This window comes from Anabas testudineus, chromosome 9 (assembly GCF_900324465.2).
Source record: "Anabas testudineus chromosome 9, fAnaTes1.2, whole genome shotgun sequence".
Lineage (NCBI taxonomy): Eukaryota > Metazoa > Chordata > Actinopteri > Anabantiformes > Anabantidae > Anabas > Anabas testudineus.
In genome coordinates this window covers 14405151-14424716 of record NC_046618.1, presented here as the reverse complement: position 1 = coordinate 14424716, position 19566 = coordinate 14405151, and the positions used below count along the sequence as shown (strand labels likewise).

The window sequence follows — 19566 nt, the reverse complement described above, 5'->3', positions numbered from 1 at the left end:
CAAGCTAAAAATAGCTGCTGAACAAACCAGAAAAATTCTGCAAATCTACAGTATTTCCTCTTCATGACAAAGAGAGGCAGCCCTTTACTTAGTCAAGTCAAAATTGTATAATCAAAAATTTCTCATCTGCCCTGCAGAGGACAGGGTGTTCTTTGTCAATGAGACATAACTGCACTGATTTTCTTCCTCAAAAGCAGAGAAATTATCAGCTGTAGAAGTGCCCTGAGTATTTTTTCCCTTTATAGCTATAAATCAAATGATACAAATACTGCTACTTGGGTAGCATGTGTAGTAGCATATTCTTTAGCATGTAGAAGAACAGAAGTTCAACCTAAAAGTTCAGATTCAGGAGGCAGACACCCTCTACTTTTAAGACTAGGCTTAAAGCTTTCCTTTTTGATTAAGCTTATACTTAGAGCTGGCTCAGGTGACTCTGAACCATCTCATTAGTTATGCTACTATAGACTAGGTCTGCTGGGGGACTTCCCTTGATGCACTGAGCTTCAATCCTCTCTCTATCCATTTATGTCATCATTGCCCTGCCCAGCCGGCTGCTTTTTTCTTTTCTCTCTCCACTTTCCACTCAGGACCACCAGTGGAGGCAGATGGCCCTGTATTTTGAGCCTGGGTCTGATTATGTTTTCTTCAATTAAAAGGAGTTTTTCCACTTCCACTTCAACCAGTACTGATCAAGGGGGATTTGTAGGGTTTTCCACTGAATTCTGTAACTTCTTAACCTTACTATGTAAAGTGCCTAGAGATAGTTTTTGTTGTGATTTTGGGGCTATATAGAAAAAGTGAATTGGTGCTTGCTTTTGTACCTTTCAGCTTTCACTTATCATCATTTCATGAATTAAGCCCAAAAAAAAGCTAAACATGGACTCGTCTGAACCCAGAATGTTTCCAGAACGATTTCAGTCCATCTGACATGAGGCCCTGGCCTCTGGCCCTGAGCACTCTGAGGTATTTTCAGCACAGAAGTGATGTATGCTTCCTCCTTTCATAATAAGAGTTTCAGGTTGGATTTCTGGGTGCAGTGTGTTAAGTGACAACCATTTGACAAAGTACTCTCAGGCGCACGTGACAGTATTTATCACATGTTGGTTTTTCATGCAAAGCTGACCCAGGGTTTGAAGGTTGCGCACATTCAATAGAACTTTCTGCCCTTGGCATCTCTTCGCAATTTTCTGTCTCTCTAAACTGTAAAAAAAAGAAGACCTTTGTAATATTGCATTTTGCTAAATGCAATAGAATTTAAAGCAGAGTATTTACTTATATTTATGATTCATTCATGAGTGTACCTGTACCTATAACTGAGAATAAGCTACACCAAAGTCAGTGAACATGCAACAAAGCCAGAGTATTTCACCTGTGTCCCCCTGCCTTTAGCGAGCTCCCACCTTTCAACTCCGTAAAAAAACATGTGCTGGTCAAATCAATTTAACAAAGAAAGAGATTTAGTGTTCTTGTGTGTGCTTGTGTGTTTGCATTTGTAGAGAATATTTTTGTTCATGAAAGATATCACATATAGGGTTAAATAAACACACAGTGACAATGTTCTCCAACATAATAATGTAATAATTAAGGAAAACCCTAAAAGTCATGTTTTATGAATGGCGCTTCTCCTTTGGTTGGGTGTTATGAGGTTCTTTTAATGCAGTAAGATGAAGCGCCTTTTGTTTCAGTCACATATCAAAAGTCAATGCTGCCATCTGATGGTCATGTGTGGAAAATCACCTGCAGAAAAAAATCAGCTACAAGCTTGAATATCATTAAAACATTACATTGCCCTACATAAAAGCTGAAAAAAACAACACTCAGTGTCTGTTTATCAGACTCAAATAGTACCTACAGATGCAGATGGAAAAAAAGCCCAATAACCACCTCTGTTCAGTTCTCATTACTGCTGTTTTAAAATAAAGAACCTCACAGCCACTCACCACGTTGATCTCCTAATCTCCTCAATGCTTAGTGGCATGTCTGACAATTCAACCACACCTGTGTGTATGTGTGAGAGAGGGAGAGTGAACGTGACGTGAAGAGAGAGAGAGAAGAATTTCTGAACAGGCACATCAATATTCTTTAAGGCCATACGTACGATAAGTGATGACACTGTGTATGACTGACACTACTGTTTTTTTTTTTTGGGGGGGGGGTTCGCTTTCCCACTGAATGCTCAGTACAGTAAACATCAGACAAAGACCAGAATATATGTGAGGACAATGCAACTGAATACAAGACTTCAGCTCAGGCATTAAGGCTAATGGCTAAAAGGTATTGGAAAATAAATGAAGGACCATACCATGTGACACTTCTGCACAGACTTAATTTGAAGCTAAATTACCCATTTTAATGTGCCCCTCTAGCCACAGAAATGTGTTAATATGATTTTACAACCCAGAGATGTCACCTTTTTACCTCGTTTATGCGTTTTGAGTGAGTATAATCCTTCAGTTAATAGAGATAATATCAGATTCGGGTCTCATTAAAAGATGGCTCCATTTCTTAACTGCCAAGCAGAATGACATACTAAACAGGCAGAAGAGGACGCAAGAGCTTCTTCCTGTCCATTAAAAGCCACTGGTTTCTGTTCAAACTGGGAAAAATCACATATACAGTCTATGAAAATTACTTTTTTCTTTGTGCTTTAGGGCAGTAAATGCATTAAGATAAGGGGCAAGTGATTTGGCATTGCAGTCAGGTACCATGGCTTCTAGCAGTGGAAAATACACAGACTAACAAATGACTTTCATTCTTTCTGAGCAGACACTTCAGAGCCAGTTGTGTTTACAATGTGCCTAGGGGAAGAAAAGGATTGAATGTCCAGTCAAATCAGAAATCTGTTTATTGAATGAAAAGAAACAGATTTTTACCCGCAACATCGAACTTACTCACATAGCATTTGTTATTTTCAACAACTATCTACTCCCCTCACCACAAAATAATTACTCATCCCAGAGCTAAGCAACCATCCTTTGGATATTTAACATGCAACACCATTTGAAATTTAAGCAAGACAGATAGTACTTTACTTTACTTGTTACTTGGTAACAAATTAATCTATATTTTTACCACGAGGTACACATTTTAAGATCTACAACTTCATGAGATTATGTTTTAACTGAGGCTGCTAAGGTAGAAAACATGACTATTGTCACAACTTATGAGTGCGATATCTCAAAACACACTTCTCGCTGTGTCATGTGTGGTCTTGATTCCACAAGGATTAAGTATTAATTACTTATCAACAACTTTCAGGTGTTCCAGCTTCCTAGCAAGAGGTAAATACTGGAATGGGGTGCTGGATGAAGTGACTACACATAAACATATTCCCTTAATGCCCAAGTACAACCAAAATGAAATTGAATGTTCATGTATAGTATTTGTGCTCTTTAGCCAAATAGCTGCAGGGGGGAAATACATTTCAGTGAGAGACTTAAAAGAAACATGTAAAATCCAGTCCTTAAGGGTCCAAACCCCTTCTTGACTATCAACTTGGTTCATGTACATTTACCATTTAATTACTGTTGAACAGGACATTTTTTAAGATTTGTCCTCACTTTATACTTAATATTACACACAGTAATATTAACAACATTATTTGTTTTACACCTGCGTGATTGCCAATCATTATGAATGGTCATGTATTAGTCCTCAGATAAACCAAATATTTTTTCATTTCCACACTACTCTGTTTTCTACAGGGTTAACATTAAGAAATCTAGCCTCAGAGAAAATGATGTGGTGTGAAATTTCATTTAATTTTATGTGTGTATGATAATCATTACTGCTTTTATCTTTAGGCAAAGTGAACATGCAATGCCCATATTTACAAACATCCTCGCTGTTCTCCCATTTTAAAACTCAACCGTCTGGTTGTGGTTATTACAAATTCTGTCTGAGAGAGGAAGTGAGTCCTTATCTGCTGTATGATTAATACAAGTGTCACTTATGATATCTAGCATTTACAAGGCAACAATCAGACTGGAGGATATGAGAACAAGAGGCACTCTGCATTACAACACTGTCTAGCAAGCTGCCGAGCAACTGTTGATATACATAAGTAATACAGTCAAAGTAAAGTGGATTGCAGCTGAACTCTTGTGCCATATATGTCACTCAAACTACAAAGAAAAGTGCAAATTCAAAGTTGTTCAGCTTGTCCCACAGATAAGAGTTAATTTCTTGAGAATCTCTTGAGTAATTCTTTTTTTTCAGCTGGTACTGAATGTAATCACTGTCAGCCTGCCACAGTATTATCACAGCTGTCAGTGAGAAACTTACAAACAAACAATATTGAAAATGCTGGTAAAATAAATATCTCATATCTTCTCAAAGGGATGTGAAAATAATAATAACAACAGGAATGAGATCACCAAATACTGTAGCTCAAGCAAACTCACCCTAGCTTCACTTCCCAGATGTACCTCACAGTTTATCTTTATAAAGTAAACAATTAGGTGATTTGTTACTGCAAACCAAATCTTTATTTATGTTACAGTAATTATATTTGGTCAGGGATGTAATGACACTGCAACAATAAAGCATATTCACCTAGAATGGTACGCCTCATATGTGTGTTTGCCTTATGCAGATGTCCTTAACAGAGGCTTCCTTAACACATGAACTAGTCAGTCACAGTTTACGTACACTGCCCATTCAAAAAAAAGTCACCATCTGGATTTAACTAAGCAAATAGATAAGAGCTTCCCATTAAATAATTACTGCACAGAGGATTATTTTTCTGTGATGCACCCATCATGCCTAGTGCCTACTGTACAAGCCTGTGGGGGCAGTGCTATGATCTGGGGTTGCTGCAGTTGGTCAGGTCCAGGTTCAAGAACACTATGTGTCCAAAGAATGAGGTCAGCTGACTACCTGAATATACTTAATGGCCAGGTTATTCCATCAATGTATTTTTTATTTTCCTGACGACATATTCCAAGATGGCAATGTAAGGATTCATCGGGCTCAAATTGTAAAAGAGAGGTTCAGGAAACATGACACATCATTTTCACAGTTCAGTCCAGACCTTATCCTCACTGAGAAGACTTTGCACAGTGGTACAACTCTCCCATCATCAATACAAAATCTTGATGAAAAAATAATGCAAATCTGGACGGGAATAGATGTTGAGACATTGCAGAAGGTTACTGAAATAATGCCAAGGTGAATGCATCTCGTAATCAAAGTTAAAGGTGAAGAGTGTGTTACTTTTTGTGTATAAACAATGATCTGACCACTCTATTCTTTTTATCAATACCCTCATTAGCTTTAGTTATGTATTTAATAGAAAAAGAAGTAAATGTTTATTTAGTGTTCCTTTGCTAAAAGTGGTGTTAGCAGTGGTCTTAGTGGTGTGCTAACAAACACATTTCTATGACGCTAAAAGAGTAGTAGTACATAATTTGATCTACCGTTACAAGCTGATGTACAGTCACGAGGAGTACTGTCCTCCTTTACTCAGGCCCATGAAGTGCCCTTGATAGGCCCAGAACCGAAAAGGAAGAGACTGTGCTTTGTTTAGTGAAGTGTATGTCAAGAAGCAGTTGCAGTCTGTAAAGATAGCAACATGCTGTGTGAGCTCTCAGTAGATGCCTATAGTCTTAGTAAAATAAATGGGATTGACTTAAACTAGCTTTCCTCCCACTGAGCTTCCTTGTATGTACTGTACATACACAATAGCAGCTATAAAAACACAAGAGGATATTGCAACAGGATGCACCAGCAAAGCCTTTGTGAACACTATACAGTATACAGGATTTAAAGCTTAAACCCATCAGATGACTGAAGACGTTTTTAAAGTACTTTATCCATCCACACTTAAACTTAATTTCAAAGCTGTGTCTTAAATAGTTTGAAATGTAAGAATCCTCAGAGTCATGTGTATGCAAAACATTACTTTTAGATCTACAGCTACTTAACGTGAGCTTTATCTGTATCGAGTGCAACTATAAATCAACATTACATTTCTCTTTACATTAAATTTGAATAACTTAAATAACTAATCTCAAAAAGAATATGAGAAGTCAGCTTCTGCGTAAATAGGCATAGGTAATTTCAAATAATCCCATTAAGCAAATATGTGTAAATATTTTATAATACAAAGTGAGTGAAAATTCATGGCATTATTTTGTGAATCAAAGTTTAAAAGCACACTCAAGGACACTGTGTCCAGGGCATGAAAACCCCTTTGATATTTTCATGGCCCGAGGCATGTGGCACACTTGGGTACTGGGTGAGATTGGAAAGGATCCCTGATTATACAGTACAGTGACTACAAGCCCAAACAATCCTTGGAGGAGCAGAGAATGTGTTCAGGTCATTTTAATGCTCATATTATGTTTCTTATGTCCAGCAGCATGTGTGACAAGCAGAAAGACTGAAGTGGCTGCATTTCTTTTTAAAAAGTCTCTATTATTGTTGCCATTGTTTTGCTACAGTTTTGGAAAGTGGGGACATTTTGGCCAGTCATCTTGATTAGAACACACACACACACACTCGCAAACACACACTACTGTTTCATACACACTGTTAGTATCTACAAAGTGGAATGTGTTATTAATTATAAAATAAAACATAATCAACAAATCACTCCAAAGTCACATGAGAATATTCTTGACACCTACCAGACTTCCCAGTTTGGATGATGAGGAGTTGTTTCTGTGTTTGAGTAGACCACATCCCTCCATGCCTGGGGCATCTCTATGGTTTCCATGGACACGAGGCCCACCAGCCCCCTCTGACGAGGACCGCAGACGCCTCTCCATCCGCATCACCTCGTGATAGGGGCTGACACTGCTACACAGAGAGGCTGGAGGAAAGAAAAAAAATAAGTAGAAGCAAAAAAGAAAAACAGTCCAAAAGCAGTCACATAATTATCTTTTTATTATATTTCCAAGCAGGGAAGAGTCAGTCCTGCAGGGTTTCTAACATAAAACTTAAATCTTGTAACAGCTCTTACTTATTCAGCGTTTTAAGTTGGTATTTAGGCTGTTATATAATAAGTGTCTAATTTGATCTGACAGCCTACACTAAGATTACTGTCAAACAATAAAGCAAACACTGAATTGCTGCAGTTTCGAAGGCATACTATTCAACTTGAGAAATCACACAGTACATTTTTTTACATTTTAGTCATTTAGCAGACGCTTTTATCCAAAGCGACTTACAAGTAGGGTACAATGATAGGCAGTGTGAGTGTGAGGAGGTCTTGCCTAAGGACCCCTACTGTTGGTAGGCCATGGGATTTGAACCCCAGTCTCCCACATGGGAGACGGTGATGTTACCACTACTGTAAATGATCATTTTTGGCTTTGTACTGGGCAACAAAACCCTGAAGATGCCCCTTCTCCTTCCATCTCCAACCATTTACTAGATGTTCAAACCACTGCAACCAGAAAGGAAAATAGACCCACAGTACATGGAGCCCAACATACCAGAGGCCCGTTGGCAAAAATGAATAGTTAAATATTAAAATTGTGTTATTGTGAAGTCTAATAAATCCTTTTATCACTGTAGTTTGTACAGTCAGTAGCTTCCACTGCCTGGAAGATAGAAATTGTAAATCAATATCAGCTACTTTCCTGCAAGCATGGATTGAAACTGTGTTTATGTATATGTGTTTATGTGTTCACAATTTAACAATAACCTTATAATACCACACTAAGAATTTGCAAGCAGATATAGATAGTTATAGAACAAGAGTGTTTGATATACTCAAATGGCACTACGTTAAACTGAGCATGTCAATCATAAATCTGATATTTGCTACAGCAGTATTTACAATTCAATTTGTATAAATGTCCACATTTATAAATGAATTGTACTTATTATTATTCATTCATTGAATATTTTGATATTTTGATCATGATTGAATTTTGGTGATATTCATTAGAGCACAGCTTAAATAAAGTGACATTTCAGTGTTGGCAATAATCAGCTGTAATTGGTCTCAGCAACTAAACTCTGATTCCTAATTACATGGTTAGTTTGTTCTATTGAAATCCTAAAATCCGTGTTGTCTATCTTTTCTCTCTCTTCTGTAATAAATGTAAAGAAAAACATAGTAAGAGGCTGCAGATTTAGGGAGACTTAAATCTGCAATATGTTACAGCAGCTAAAATGGAGTAAGGAGGATAGTATAAATCATCCTTGGTTAAGGAATACATTTTCAATATGACATATACTGTTTCACTCCTGTCAACCCACAAATGGCATTGATTTATTAGACCGAGGATATGTTATCAGATTAACTGTCTTGAGCGAGTGAGTTTCAAATCAGTTTTAAAAAGTTTCTCTTCTATGTTTTATGATTGGGAACTTACTCAGATTTGATCAAAACTTTAAATTGCCAAACAAGCTGGAAGTTGGGAAGACATTGTGTTGTCCATAAGAGTCATGTAGTAGGTTTCAATCACTAAGGTGAAACAAGCTCAATAATACTGAGCACAATTACACGTTCTTTCTGATTACACCAGTATGCACCTCAGCCACTAGCTAATTTCCGGGCACAATGTTTTTGAGAGGCTTAGGTAATGAACTCCTAAAGATTTTTACTACCTATGTTGTTCACAATTGCTTACTTGTTCAGTCACCCATAAGAAAGTTAATAATACCAAACATCACTGTATGATCACTTGTTTTATCTATTACATGTTTACCTCCAAACTTGTGCAGATACTCCTGTGAATTTTTTTTTGATGATTATACAAAGAATACTGGCTGTATGCTGTATGCAAATACTGTATGTTATATCATATTTACAAATGAACACAACTAATTCTTGAGCTGTCACCCTAAATTGTTTTGTGGTCAAACACAGTTGACACAGTTGGTCAAACAAGGTTAGTTACATGAACAACTGTATACACCCACACACACACACAACATCAGTGCACAGCTACGAGTTCTTTTGTAAAATAACAAACCTGGTCAACATCGTCATGGAGCCCTCATCACAAAAGTCTGTGTGTCAAGGTGTGTCTGTGTGTTGTTATGCAAGATCGGCCTCATTCTGTGACTCCCAGTGTACTGACTTATTACGTACAATATTTGTGTATGTCTGCAGCTTTGGTTTTGCATGTAAATCTGTGATTTACCTACTACTGCTTGCATGAGTTTCATACCTGCATGTGGTTTCCTCAAGTGAGACGACCTGGGTTCATGGCAGCCACAAAAGCTTCCTCTTTCTTGAAACGAGAGCGTGTTTCTTGTCCTCCTTTCAGATTGCTCTGGGTTAGAGTGACAACCCTCGCTGCGTGCAACACATGCCTCGCTCTCACTTGTGGTCTCTGTGTGGTAACCCGATTTCCTCTCCTCCACCAGCGCCTTCCTTTCCTCTGCTGACACCTCTTCCCTTGCTTCCTTTCTCTCCTCCTCCCGCTCCTTCCTCTCTTCTAGTGATTGTTCCTGTAGAGGTAGGCATTGTACAGCTGTCTCTGGCTCTGAGAGGGAAATGGCAGTCTCGTAGTCTGTGTTGTTGGCTGTGCTGGTGTCAGGGAGTAAAGGCTTTTCAGTGCTGGACTGGGCTGGAGTGAAGAATACCTGGGGAGAGGACATTTATTGAAGTACATGTAAAAGCAGATCATGTTTACACTGGCAACTCCTACTTGGAGAGAACCTACTTCTTCTCATGACAAGCATTTAATAGGATTATATTTGTGTCCTCAGGCAGCAAAGTTTGCATGTTTAGACAGAACAGTTGTACAGTATTTACTCTTCAATGGCCTCAGTAAAGAGCTTTGTCTTCACAACTGTTATAGTTTCCTTCGTTGAGTCTCCTCCTCTACCAAGAAATAAACCGAGAGAGGGAAATTTGTGAGCATAGGAGTGTGAAATGTGGACAGTGGTTTGCAGGCATAAGTTTTTCTTTTTCGTACCTTAATCTTTTAATAAAAGGACATTTCATGGCTAATGCTCAATTTTTATGCCACATTTCACAGATTCTACAATGTGCTCATAAATATTCCTCCTTTATGCTTTTTGTTCATGCAAGGGCACCTGTGGTTGTATTCTCTATACCTGAAGCACTGAGCATCTTTTACACATAAACCCCCTTTTTATTTGTTTATAAGCAGAGAGATAAGTTGTTAAATAATTAGGATTTAGCACACTTGTCAAAATCTTTACGAGAAACTATTTTTAACATGCAACATACGGTACGTCTTTTACTGAAATACAGATTAAACTATTTGATTCTGATGGAAGCATACTACCTGGGAATTAGAGACAGCTATATTCAAGTCCTCTGGAGCAGGAGGGACGTCGGGTGGAGCTGTGTCAGGAGCCAACCCAGGCACAGAGGCAGGTTCAGGAACTACACCAGATCCAGGGCTGGGGGCTGGCAGAGCATCCACCTCGGACACAGAATCCTCTGTGATGGGGATGAACTCTGAGGGAGTGATGGCTGTGGTTCGGTCCTCTGATATCATAGGGGACTGGAGTGAGCTCTCACCACCGGCACCGAGAAGCTCACCTGGCCATGACCCTGGGGTGAGCCCTCCTTCCCCAGGAGTGATGGTGGTGGAGCTTGGAGGTTCCAGATTAACTTCTGGAGGTCTGTGGTGATCAGAGGTCCGGGAGAAACGGTGGTGAGCTGAGAATGATTTTGGCAGCAGTTGCTTTTTCTGTCGCGATGACCGCTTGTTGTTGTTACTACTGCCACCACTGTAATCATCGAGGAACCCAGAGTCATCACCCTCATTGGCCCCTGAGCTGCTGATGCAGTTTATAAATGCAATTCGATTGCCTGTTGAAGAGGAAGAGGATGCTTTATCAAAATCCTCAGTCTGAGAGCGTGTGATTTTCTTTTGCTTGTGGCTGCCAAACCCAAATGAGTGGCGTGACTTTGGGCGTCCACCAGCATCGCTAAATCCCGTCGACACTGACGCTGTTATCGTCTGCTGGTTGTTTCCATTTGCATCAGTGGCCTGTGTCAGTGGAGGCGTGAGGTTCAAGTTGATTGGCTGGACACGTGGCTCACTGTTCCGTTTAGCTGAGAAACTGAGGGATGGAGTGCGGAAAATGCTCCGGCGTTTCCCGGTACTGCCAGAACTGGAGTTGGTGCTGGAGGGCGAAGAGGTGTGGACGCCATTCCCCACTCCACCAGAGGACGGAGAGGAGGGAAGAGATTCCTGCCTCTTACTGCTGCTGCGACGGAAGATGGGCAGGCGGGACACAAGAGTGGACCGGCGTGAGCCTGATTCACCCATTTAGAAGCTAAGCCAGGATGGCACTCTGTGGGACCAAATAGACAGAGAGATAAACACTTAATGGTGATGAAAACTGTTTCACACTAAAGATAAATGACAACCTTGTCAACAGTGTTATATTTGGAAAATCTCAGCAGTAATTTAAAGAGCATTTTGAAAAATATATATTTAACATTACTTGAAATTAAAGACAAAGATGTTAAAGAAATAACAGAGAGCTTCTGTGTACAGACTGAAACGAGAAATCTCACTCATCGTATTTCCCACACTAAATGAGTCAGAACAAGTTACTGCTCCATCTTTACACTGCAGATGCGTTGGCTGCAGATGGTGATATCACATGTGAGTACGATTTGTGCTCTTCAGGCCTTGGTAATGCACGTGTAAACAAAAACAGTATTGTTTACTTTGCTGCTGCTAGACCATCTGATCATCTGAGCAGGAACATGACACCGTCACCCTGTTAAGTTTGTGTAATGAAAACATTTCAAAATACACAATCACTTCAAATTTCTAAAAGGCTAAACACAAAATCATTTCCATTTTTTCCTCATAGACACAGAACCATTACAAACCTGGCAACCTGAAGAAGTTTAGACGAGAGACAGTTCTGTTTCTGTTACGTCCATACATTATATACCACTAAAGAAATTTGTCAGTCATCTAGTATTTTTACCCTAACATTCCCTGCCATTAGCTACACTCTAATAAGAAGAAGAATCACTGTTATTTTTTTCCATTTATAACAAAGTAATACCCTAAAGATCAGTCTAAGTTCATGTCCTAGTTCAGTCAAAATGTTATGTAAATAAAGTCTCTGCATGTGATTACTTCAGGCATGACTTCTTTCTAACATGCCTCACACTACGATTAGCATATCTGGCAGCTAAATCATAAACAGACAGGACCGACCCAGAGGGATAGACGCTGTGAGAGGGAAAGCAAAGTTAAAAATTCACCAGCAGATGATACTTAATACAAAGCATCTGTGATAGAATGAATGGAAAAATAAACTGGACGTTTGGACAAAGACACGTTTCTGAGAAGCTTACGTTTCCAGGTCTGTAGAACATTAACTGGCTTCTCTCTCACCTGCACTCACTTTCTTTCATAGTAAAAAAATTGAATTGTAGACTACAAGGCTGTGCCTGATGTACAATAATGTTCATTTACGAAACTCCTTCTACCGCCTCCTTATAAACACTCTACATGCAGTGTTCGCCACGCTGGGGTGCAGATGAAATGGAGAGATTCATTTTGGTAAATACTCACATTTTCATCTTTAACAACTGCACTCCCTGAGCATAACAGTGACTATGTAGTCCTCGTAACATTGAAGAAGCTGCCTTTGTGAGCGCTACTGAAGTGTTTTGTTTTCGATCTCTGTGTAATAAGCTTACATTAACACTCTTTACTGAAGTGGCTTATGAGTGTGTCACCTCCTTCAAGGCAAATTTGATCAAGTTCTAAATACACAGCAATGTAGTTCCTATTAGGTGTCAGGTTACCTCAGGCTAATATTTTAAATGGTGTATAAATATTGTAAAAGACAGAACATTTACAATGAAACATTGGACAATAAAATGATAGACAAACTTGACAAAATTATGTCGCACTTTGCTCTGTCTGTCCTGGATTACGTCAAGATGTCTGTGAGAGTCAACATGCTTTGCAGGTTAGAAGTCTTGTCACACCCATCTCAGACTGCATCACACAACCATTTGACCAGGTCATGGACGTCTGACCTGGTTCATAGGGTGAGGTAAACATCCTCTGACTAATTAGACAGTGATTAAAATAGCTCAGGAACACCTCTGTTATTTATCCTACCCTTCAGGACTAATAAGACAACTTGTTTAAGCAATGGCTTATACTGTAGGTGTGAGGCCCTGTGAGTAGTAAAATGCCATACGGACATTACTTCACTGTACAGTACAGTATGAGGCAGGTAATATGATCCTGTAGAATCACTTTTTTCTTGCTGTTTCACTGAAACACAGAATCACTCAGTGATACCGTGTAGACTACCTGACATGGATTCTGCCCAGGCTAAAGCTTACAGAACGAGATAAAAGAGAAGCAGTACTCCACTGAAGTAGGTGCTAAGTTCCTCATTGCTCGGTCACTGCACATAAAGTGAGAACTACCTGTGTTACAGAGGCAAAACGTCTCATGTCAGTTCTTCTTCCCTTTTCTTACTACTGCTGCTGTAAGGTGCAAAGCGCAGCAAAGTACAAAGCTGAGTCTACCTGATTCCACTTGAATGTGGAACCAGAGTAAAATAAACTAAGCACATTCAGAGTGGACTAGACTATTATATTTCGTTTTTAGATCCATAGAGTCCTTTTATATTATTCATTATTATATTTCTGGGTAATATACACAATGGCAATCAGTGCTGCACTTGTGAAAAATTTCTGGCTCTGGATTTGATTTCTGTTGCATCTCCAGAGGCGTTGTGGCCTGTTGTGAATTTATAAATAGTTGTTCTTAATAATGAAAGTGGTTACAGTATGTAAATAACTACTGTTATTAGTTAACAATGACAAAAGATAAAACTTGTTCACAGCTGTTAATAGGAGCTGACTGGTAGGCAGCTGCTGACTGAATGAAACTTGTTGACAGTTCCTAATGTATAGGAATGACTGCCCTTCACCATTGGTTTATGTTCTGCCCAAGAACCTGCAGAACTTTCCTTAGCTAAACAACAGAAAAACAATTTTGCCATTGTGGTCAGCGGACACCATCTTTCAGTTTCAAAAACAGGAAACGAATGTGCATGCCCAAACCATGCAAAACTAAGACTATGTTAGAATTGCACTGTTTTGAAACTAATAGCCCTCTTGCCATGCCCCTAATGATTACACTAAACACTTTCAATTCTGCACCGCTGTGTTGTTTGCATTGACTTATCAACATATTATACAGCCTGAGCCTATATAATGAATCACAAGGCTAATATGTGGGTTCTAAATCCCACTACACTTCCACACCCCACTGATTATCTATCAGTTTTGAACAATAAAAGGTGTGTATGGGGTGTGAATTACTGGGTGTTTTCTACAAAACAGGTTCTTGATGGGATCTTTTTCACAACAGTAACCACATATTAGCTATATGCAAACCATAATCACGGAAGAGAGATTGCACATGGCTCCTTATAACTGACTGAAAGCTGAAAACAATATGCTTCTCACATATCAGTCAACATGTTTGTCATTGTGACTAATATGATGGTCTAAGACTACCTTCAACTATTGCAGCACCGAGCCATTAACTCATTAAGGTTAAGTATTTGTTTCAGCCTGGGGGGGATATGCTTTTGGAAGTTGTGTAATTCTACAAAAGGAGTTAGCAGGCTCCCATGCTGGCAGGGAAACAACATATTGCCAGACTTTGACTTAACAGATTGATTTTGAGACAAATGTGGCTTTACCCCATTAACTGATTCAAAGGAAACATTCACACAAACTTTAAAGAAAGAAGATATAGAAGACATACATGTATCCACACAGGTGCAACTGAAACTAATCTGATGTAAAATATTTTCACCAGTAACAAGCTTGTCAAAACTACACACCTCTTCTATACCAGCCAGAATACATTTGGTCAAAACAACAGGCTACTTTGAGAAAAATAAATAAAAAAATCAAATAAACCTTTCTGGATGGTCAAATGACAAATGGCCTTTGGTCTTTAGACACTCATGACAACCATTGTGTTTTGGACTTGCCATTATATTGAAGTTTAACAACTGCATGTGATGAAAGGGAAAACTATGTTAGTTTATAGCTCAGTGTTTTGCAACATTCAAAATCACGTGCAAATAGACGAAATGGAAGCAAAACACAAGCAAGCCCTCAGACATCACTTACTGTAGACTGCATTTCAACAGCATGATGGAAATGAAAATAACAAGCTTTTGTTTGCCAACACATATGTACAGGGGCATAAACCACCAGACCAACAGATAATAACAATATTTTAGTTTAAACAAACATGTCATATATGCAACAGATGCCAATTTAGTTACCTTTCTACTGTTAGAAGCAGATTATTTAGTATTTAAAAAAGGGAAAGAAATCTGTAAAGATTTATGGGATGAATGTGTTATTAATAGGCTATTTAAATAACCACCAAATAATTTGACAACCACGAGGCATTTCTTTTTAATATTCACTGCTAATGACTTTAATGACATGCATGTTTAAACACAAGACCGCCTTTGCAGGCAAGCAGTGCTGTGAATCCTCTGAAGGAGAGCGGTCCGAGGCTATCTGATGGATTGCTTAATCTAATCATAATCACAATTTAGCAGAGCCGCAAGTGGTGCGTTCACATTTAGTTTAGTTCCTATTGGCATAAATGAGGAAGTCAAAACATTAGAAGCACCTCTTCACACAATGCACTCCAGATGGACTTCACCATCCACTACGACTCAATAATAAACATGTAGTAGAAATGTGTTTGGAACAGTTTCAACAAAAAGGAGAGACATGATCAGCTTGCAGGAGCAGACCTGAGGGCAGAGCTGCTGTGTTGGATCACATTGGATGTATGTGTGTGTGTGTGTGTGTGTGTGTGTGTGTGTGTGTGTGTGTGTGTGTGTGTGTGTGTGTGTGTGTGTGTGTGTGTGTACCTAATAAAGTGGACGCTGAGTGTATTTACAGTGGTTGCTGATACAGTGGCATCTTGCACAGATTAATGACAGAGGATTTGTTCACGTATCAGTCCACAGCAGTAAAAAGAAATCACAACACACTGAACGGGCCTCGGCGTGTTGTTTGTTTGTCTGTGTGTTGTTTGTCTGTGTGTTGTTTGTCTGTGTGTTGTTTGTCTGTGTGCGTGTTGTTTGTCTGTGTGTTGTCGTCTGTGCATGAATCATGTGAAGGTGATGATATGATCCCGTTTGATGCGTTCAATGTAGCAGCAGCAGCGGGACACCAACAACTGTCAAACCGAAAGCCGCTCACCGTACGACCGGACCGGACCGGACCGGACCGGACGAGCTAGCTATACCCAGTCACTGCTGTGGTTAATGTTCACTGCGACATGACACCAGCATGACACGGGTTAGCTCTTTATCGAGCTGCGAAAGGTCACCGGCGCTCCGGTGAAACGCTGGAGCCGGACAGCCTAGCAAGAAACACAAACGTCCGCTGACGTCGCCTTAACGTTACGTTACCTTCAGGAGTTCCAGCGTCTGCGTCGAGGCCAGTCACAGCGGGAACCGGCGGCTATATCTGCGGGTGAGAAACCCCCCTGGAGGATGCCTGTAATGGTACGCTGGCTCCGGTAGCACCCTGTGTAGCACCGACGCCAATATTACACCTCACTGACGTGGAGGCTCTGCTCCTCCGTCGTCTTCCGCGTTGCGACGGCAGGCCGCGGCCGTGACGTCGTCTTCCTGCTCCGCCGGCTCCTCCTGCTCCGCGCTGCAGCAGGTGGATGCACCGATCACCACCGAGGTCCAGCTCAGATCTTCTCTTTTACTGTATATTCACACATATAACAGCTGCTTATAATGATAGGATAAACGATAATAAGCAGAGAGAGCACTGCACTTGTATTTTGTGTCTTAATAATAATAGAATCCACTAAATGATGATGTATTGTTATTGATTTATTACCTGTCAGTACACAGCATCTGCTCCACCTGTAGCAGATGCTGTTTTTGTTCTACACCAAGTCTCTAGCAGACATTTCCTTTTTTTTTTTTATTAATTACTAGCCTATACAAACACTTTCTTTGTCACATTTTTCACATTGAAAGATTGTATACACTAATTTGAACTAAAGAATACTGTTACTGAGGTTTCCTGCTTCAGTATTCTTTAGAGGAAGTGTTACTTGTACGTGTAGTGGTGTATTTAAAACAGTATTTTTGTTCTGCTATTTCAATTTGAGCATTGACAGGATATTCCCACTCTTATCCTCAGAATCTATGTATTCATCAGGGGGTGTAAACAAACAACAGGAACATATTTCAAATGCTTCAGGCACTAACAGATACTGCGAATGCTGCAATGTCTTTAAAAAGAGAAATTTTAGTCAGTATTTGATGTGACTAGATTGTGATAGACTTTATGATTTTGAGATTGTGAGGGCCTCACCATTTGTTGCAGGACTCCACGTCCTTGTTGTCTCCGGAGATTGTTCGTTATTTATTGCTGTCATGCTGCAGAGTGAACTCGGGATTGATCGGTTGCCTCCATGATTGTATTGTGTTATGGATAAAAGTCCAGGTCATTTAAAATGTCTTTCTACGTGTATCACAGTACAAAACACTATCCAAACACACACACACATTGAAATAAATAATGGATCCAGACAACACTGTCATAAGTAAAGTAAGGAGTCTAAACAGGAGTGCCATGTGTCTGTAAATAGCCATTAGCAACACTTAATATAATACAGAATTATCAGATTATACTATAACCTCACAGTATGTGAAGGTTTTTTGTGTGATGCAATTTAAGGTACCACACCTACAAGTAAATGGCTGAAGCTACAATGAAGAATTACAAGACAAACACCCTAAACATACAAAGATTGTAGCATTGAGATGCTGAGCTATGTAAATAGTGAAAATCTGTGGTTACATTTAAAATGTGTGTTGTATTGTCTAAGGAATAACAGGGGGAAATCCTTATGTAAGAATAGAAGTGATCAAGATAGAAATGCGATGATTAGTGTTATTGTGTTGGTGTTAACAGCCTGGTTAAATGTACAGCATGGGCACGCTTGTTAAATTTAACTCTCCAACTGCACACAAAAGTGAACAAGACTATTAAAGAGACCAAAAAGACTCAAAACAGACTCGTTTTATTTGATGAAATCCCCACACAGCAAGTTAAAAAGTGTAGCAGTAACAGAAACCAGAGCAACGGTCGACAGTTTCACATCTTTACAGAGCATACAAACAGAAGACCTATCACTTACAAACCACATCCAAATACTCTGCAGAATACAGGAGGAAACATATTCACTGTCACAAAATTTGTGTTACTGAGGACAACATTTTCCAGTAGTGTTTAAAATCCATTAGTATCAAGGAAACCAGAAGCATAAAGTAAACTGAACTATTAACAGTGCGAGTCTAGGTCTAAACGTTCCCTTCTGTTCTACTGCATTTTTAATATTGCACACAAATTTATTATACACACCTGCAAACAGCTGCTGACATGCTACAGGTTTTAAAGTGCTAGCTTGGAATTAGATTGACAGCCAGCCTGGAAATTTTTGGTTCTATACTAGTTACTGAAAAGCAGTGGAGATTAAGCCTTTTATCACATCTGTAACTCCATACAACAATCAGCAGTTTGTTTTGTAATTTACATGAATACATTCTGCAATGGAAAGAAAACCATGAACCTGCCCCGCCAATTCGTTAGTCCGCAGACATGTTTTAAAGATGTTCCACAGTCCTTTTCAAAATGCAGGAATCTGAGTTCAGGTCTGTGAAGAATGGAGTGGAAATAATTGGCAGCAAGACCACTGAGATTAACATACACTGTCACAAAATCCAATATTTTGTTTAGATACCGGAGAAAGTTTCTGCTAAATGTAGCTACATTTATGTATTAAATGCTTTGTTAAAAATAAAAACTTACAGGTTCACACCACAAAAAACAAGAAAAAAAAAAGGTTAGTACCATTTCAAAAACACTCCCAAGGCAGAGGAACAATGTAACTGCGTCTAACAATCTCTTTACAGTCCACAAGCAAACACCCACTAACAACATTTATGATGCACTTTATTTCAGTGAAAATAATATAATCTGCAAGAATATGTACATGGAAGTTAAAAATCAATTATGAAAGAACAGCTTATTATTTGAGATTAAAGAGAAGGCGGAGATATTGAACTGTTATGGACATGGCTGCAAATCAAACCAAACATGTTTTAGTGAGGAAAGGTACAGTAGTTAAGGTTTTCCAGGCCTGATGATAGAGGTAGGAAGCACTGAGCCCAAGTCAGGGCCAGAAACCTGAGAAAACACACAAACACATTACCCTCAACCTCCACAAATCAAAATATACATGAATTTACAAACGTGTCCATGTGCAAGCACTTACACAGTATATGTCTATACACACACACACCAAAAAAAACAAAAAAAACAAGTGTGGTTGTCCAGTGAACAGTCCGTCTTGTGTGCTCTTAAACATCTAAGCTGATTTAATCAAAGCCAATCAACCACTTAGGGTAACTGTCTGATAGCCAAACTCACCAGCAAGATACTACTATGCTACACTTCATGTGTCTGCACTGCAAGTTAAGATAGCAAAGGTACTGAACAGTGTGTTTTGTGATAGCACTTTTTGTAAGAACCTGAATGACTACTTTTTT

At 39.3% G+C, this 19566-nt stretch overlaps 1 protein-coding gene across 1 annotated transcript in view; it reads right to left on the bottom strand.

Annotated features, from left to right (window-relative positions):
* The window catches only part of LOC113150295 (serine-rich coiled-coil domain-containing protein 1-like), a 107133-nt gene extending 90493 nt beyond the window's left edge, over nucleotides 1-16640 (bottom strand). Inside the window, exons 1-4 of the mRNA XM_026342738.1 lie at nucleotides 16399-16640; nucleotides 10218-11238; nucleotides 9129-9546; nucleotides 6630-6814 (exon numbers count right to left, since the gene is read on the bottom strand). Of these exons, the coding sequence (XP_026198523.1) occupies nucleotides 6630-6814; nucleotides 9129-9546; nucleotides 10218-11213 (1599 nt within the window). The 5' untranslated portion in view covers nucleotides 11214-11238; nucleotides 16399-16640. The remainder of the gene's footprint in view (nucleotides 1-6629; nucleotides 6815-9128; nucleotides 9547-10217; nucleotides 11239-16398) is intronic.
* Between the last annotated feature and the right edge of the window lie 2926 nt (nucleotides 16641-19566).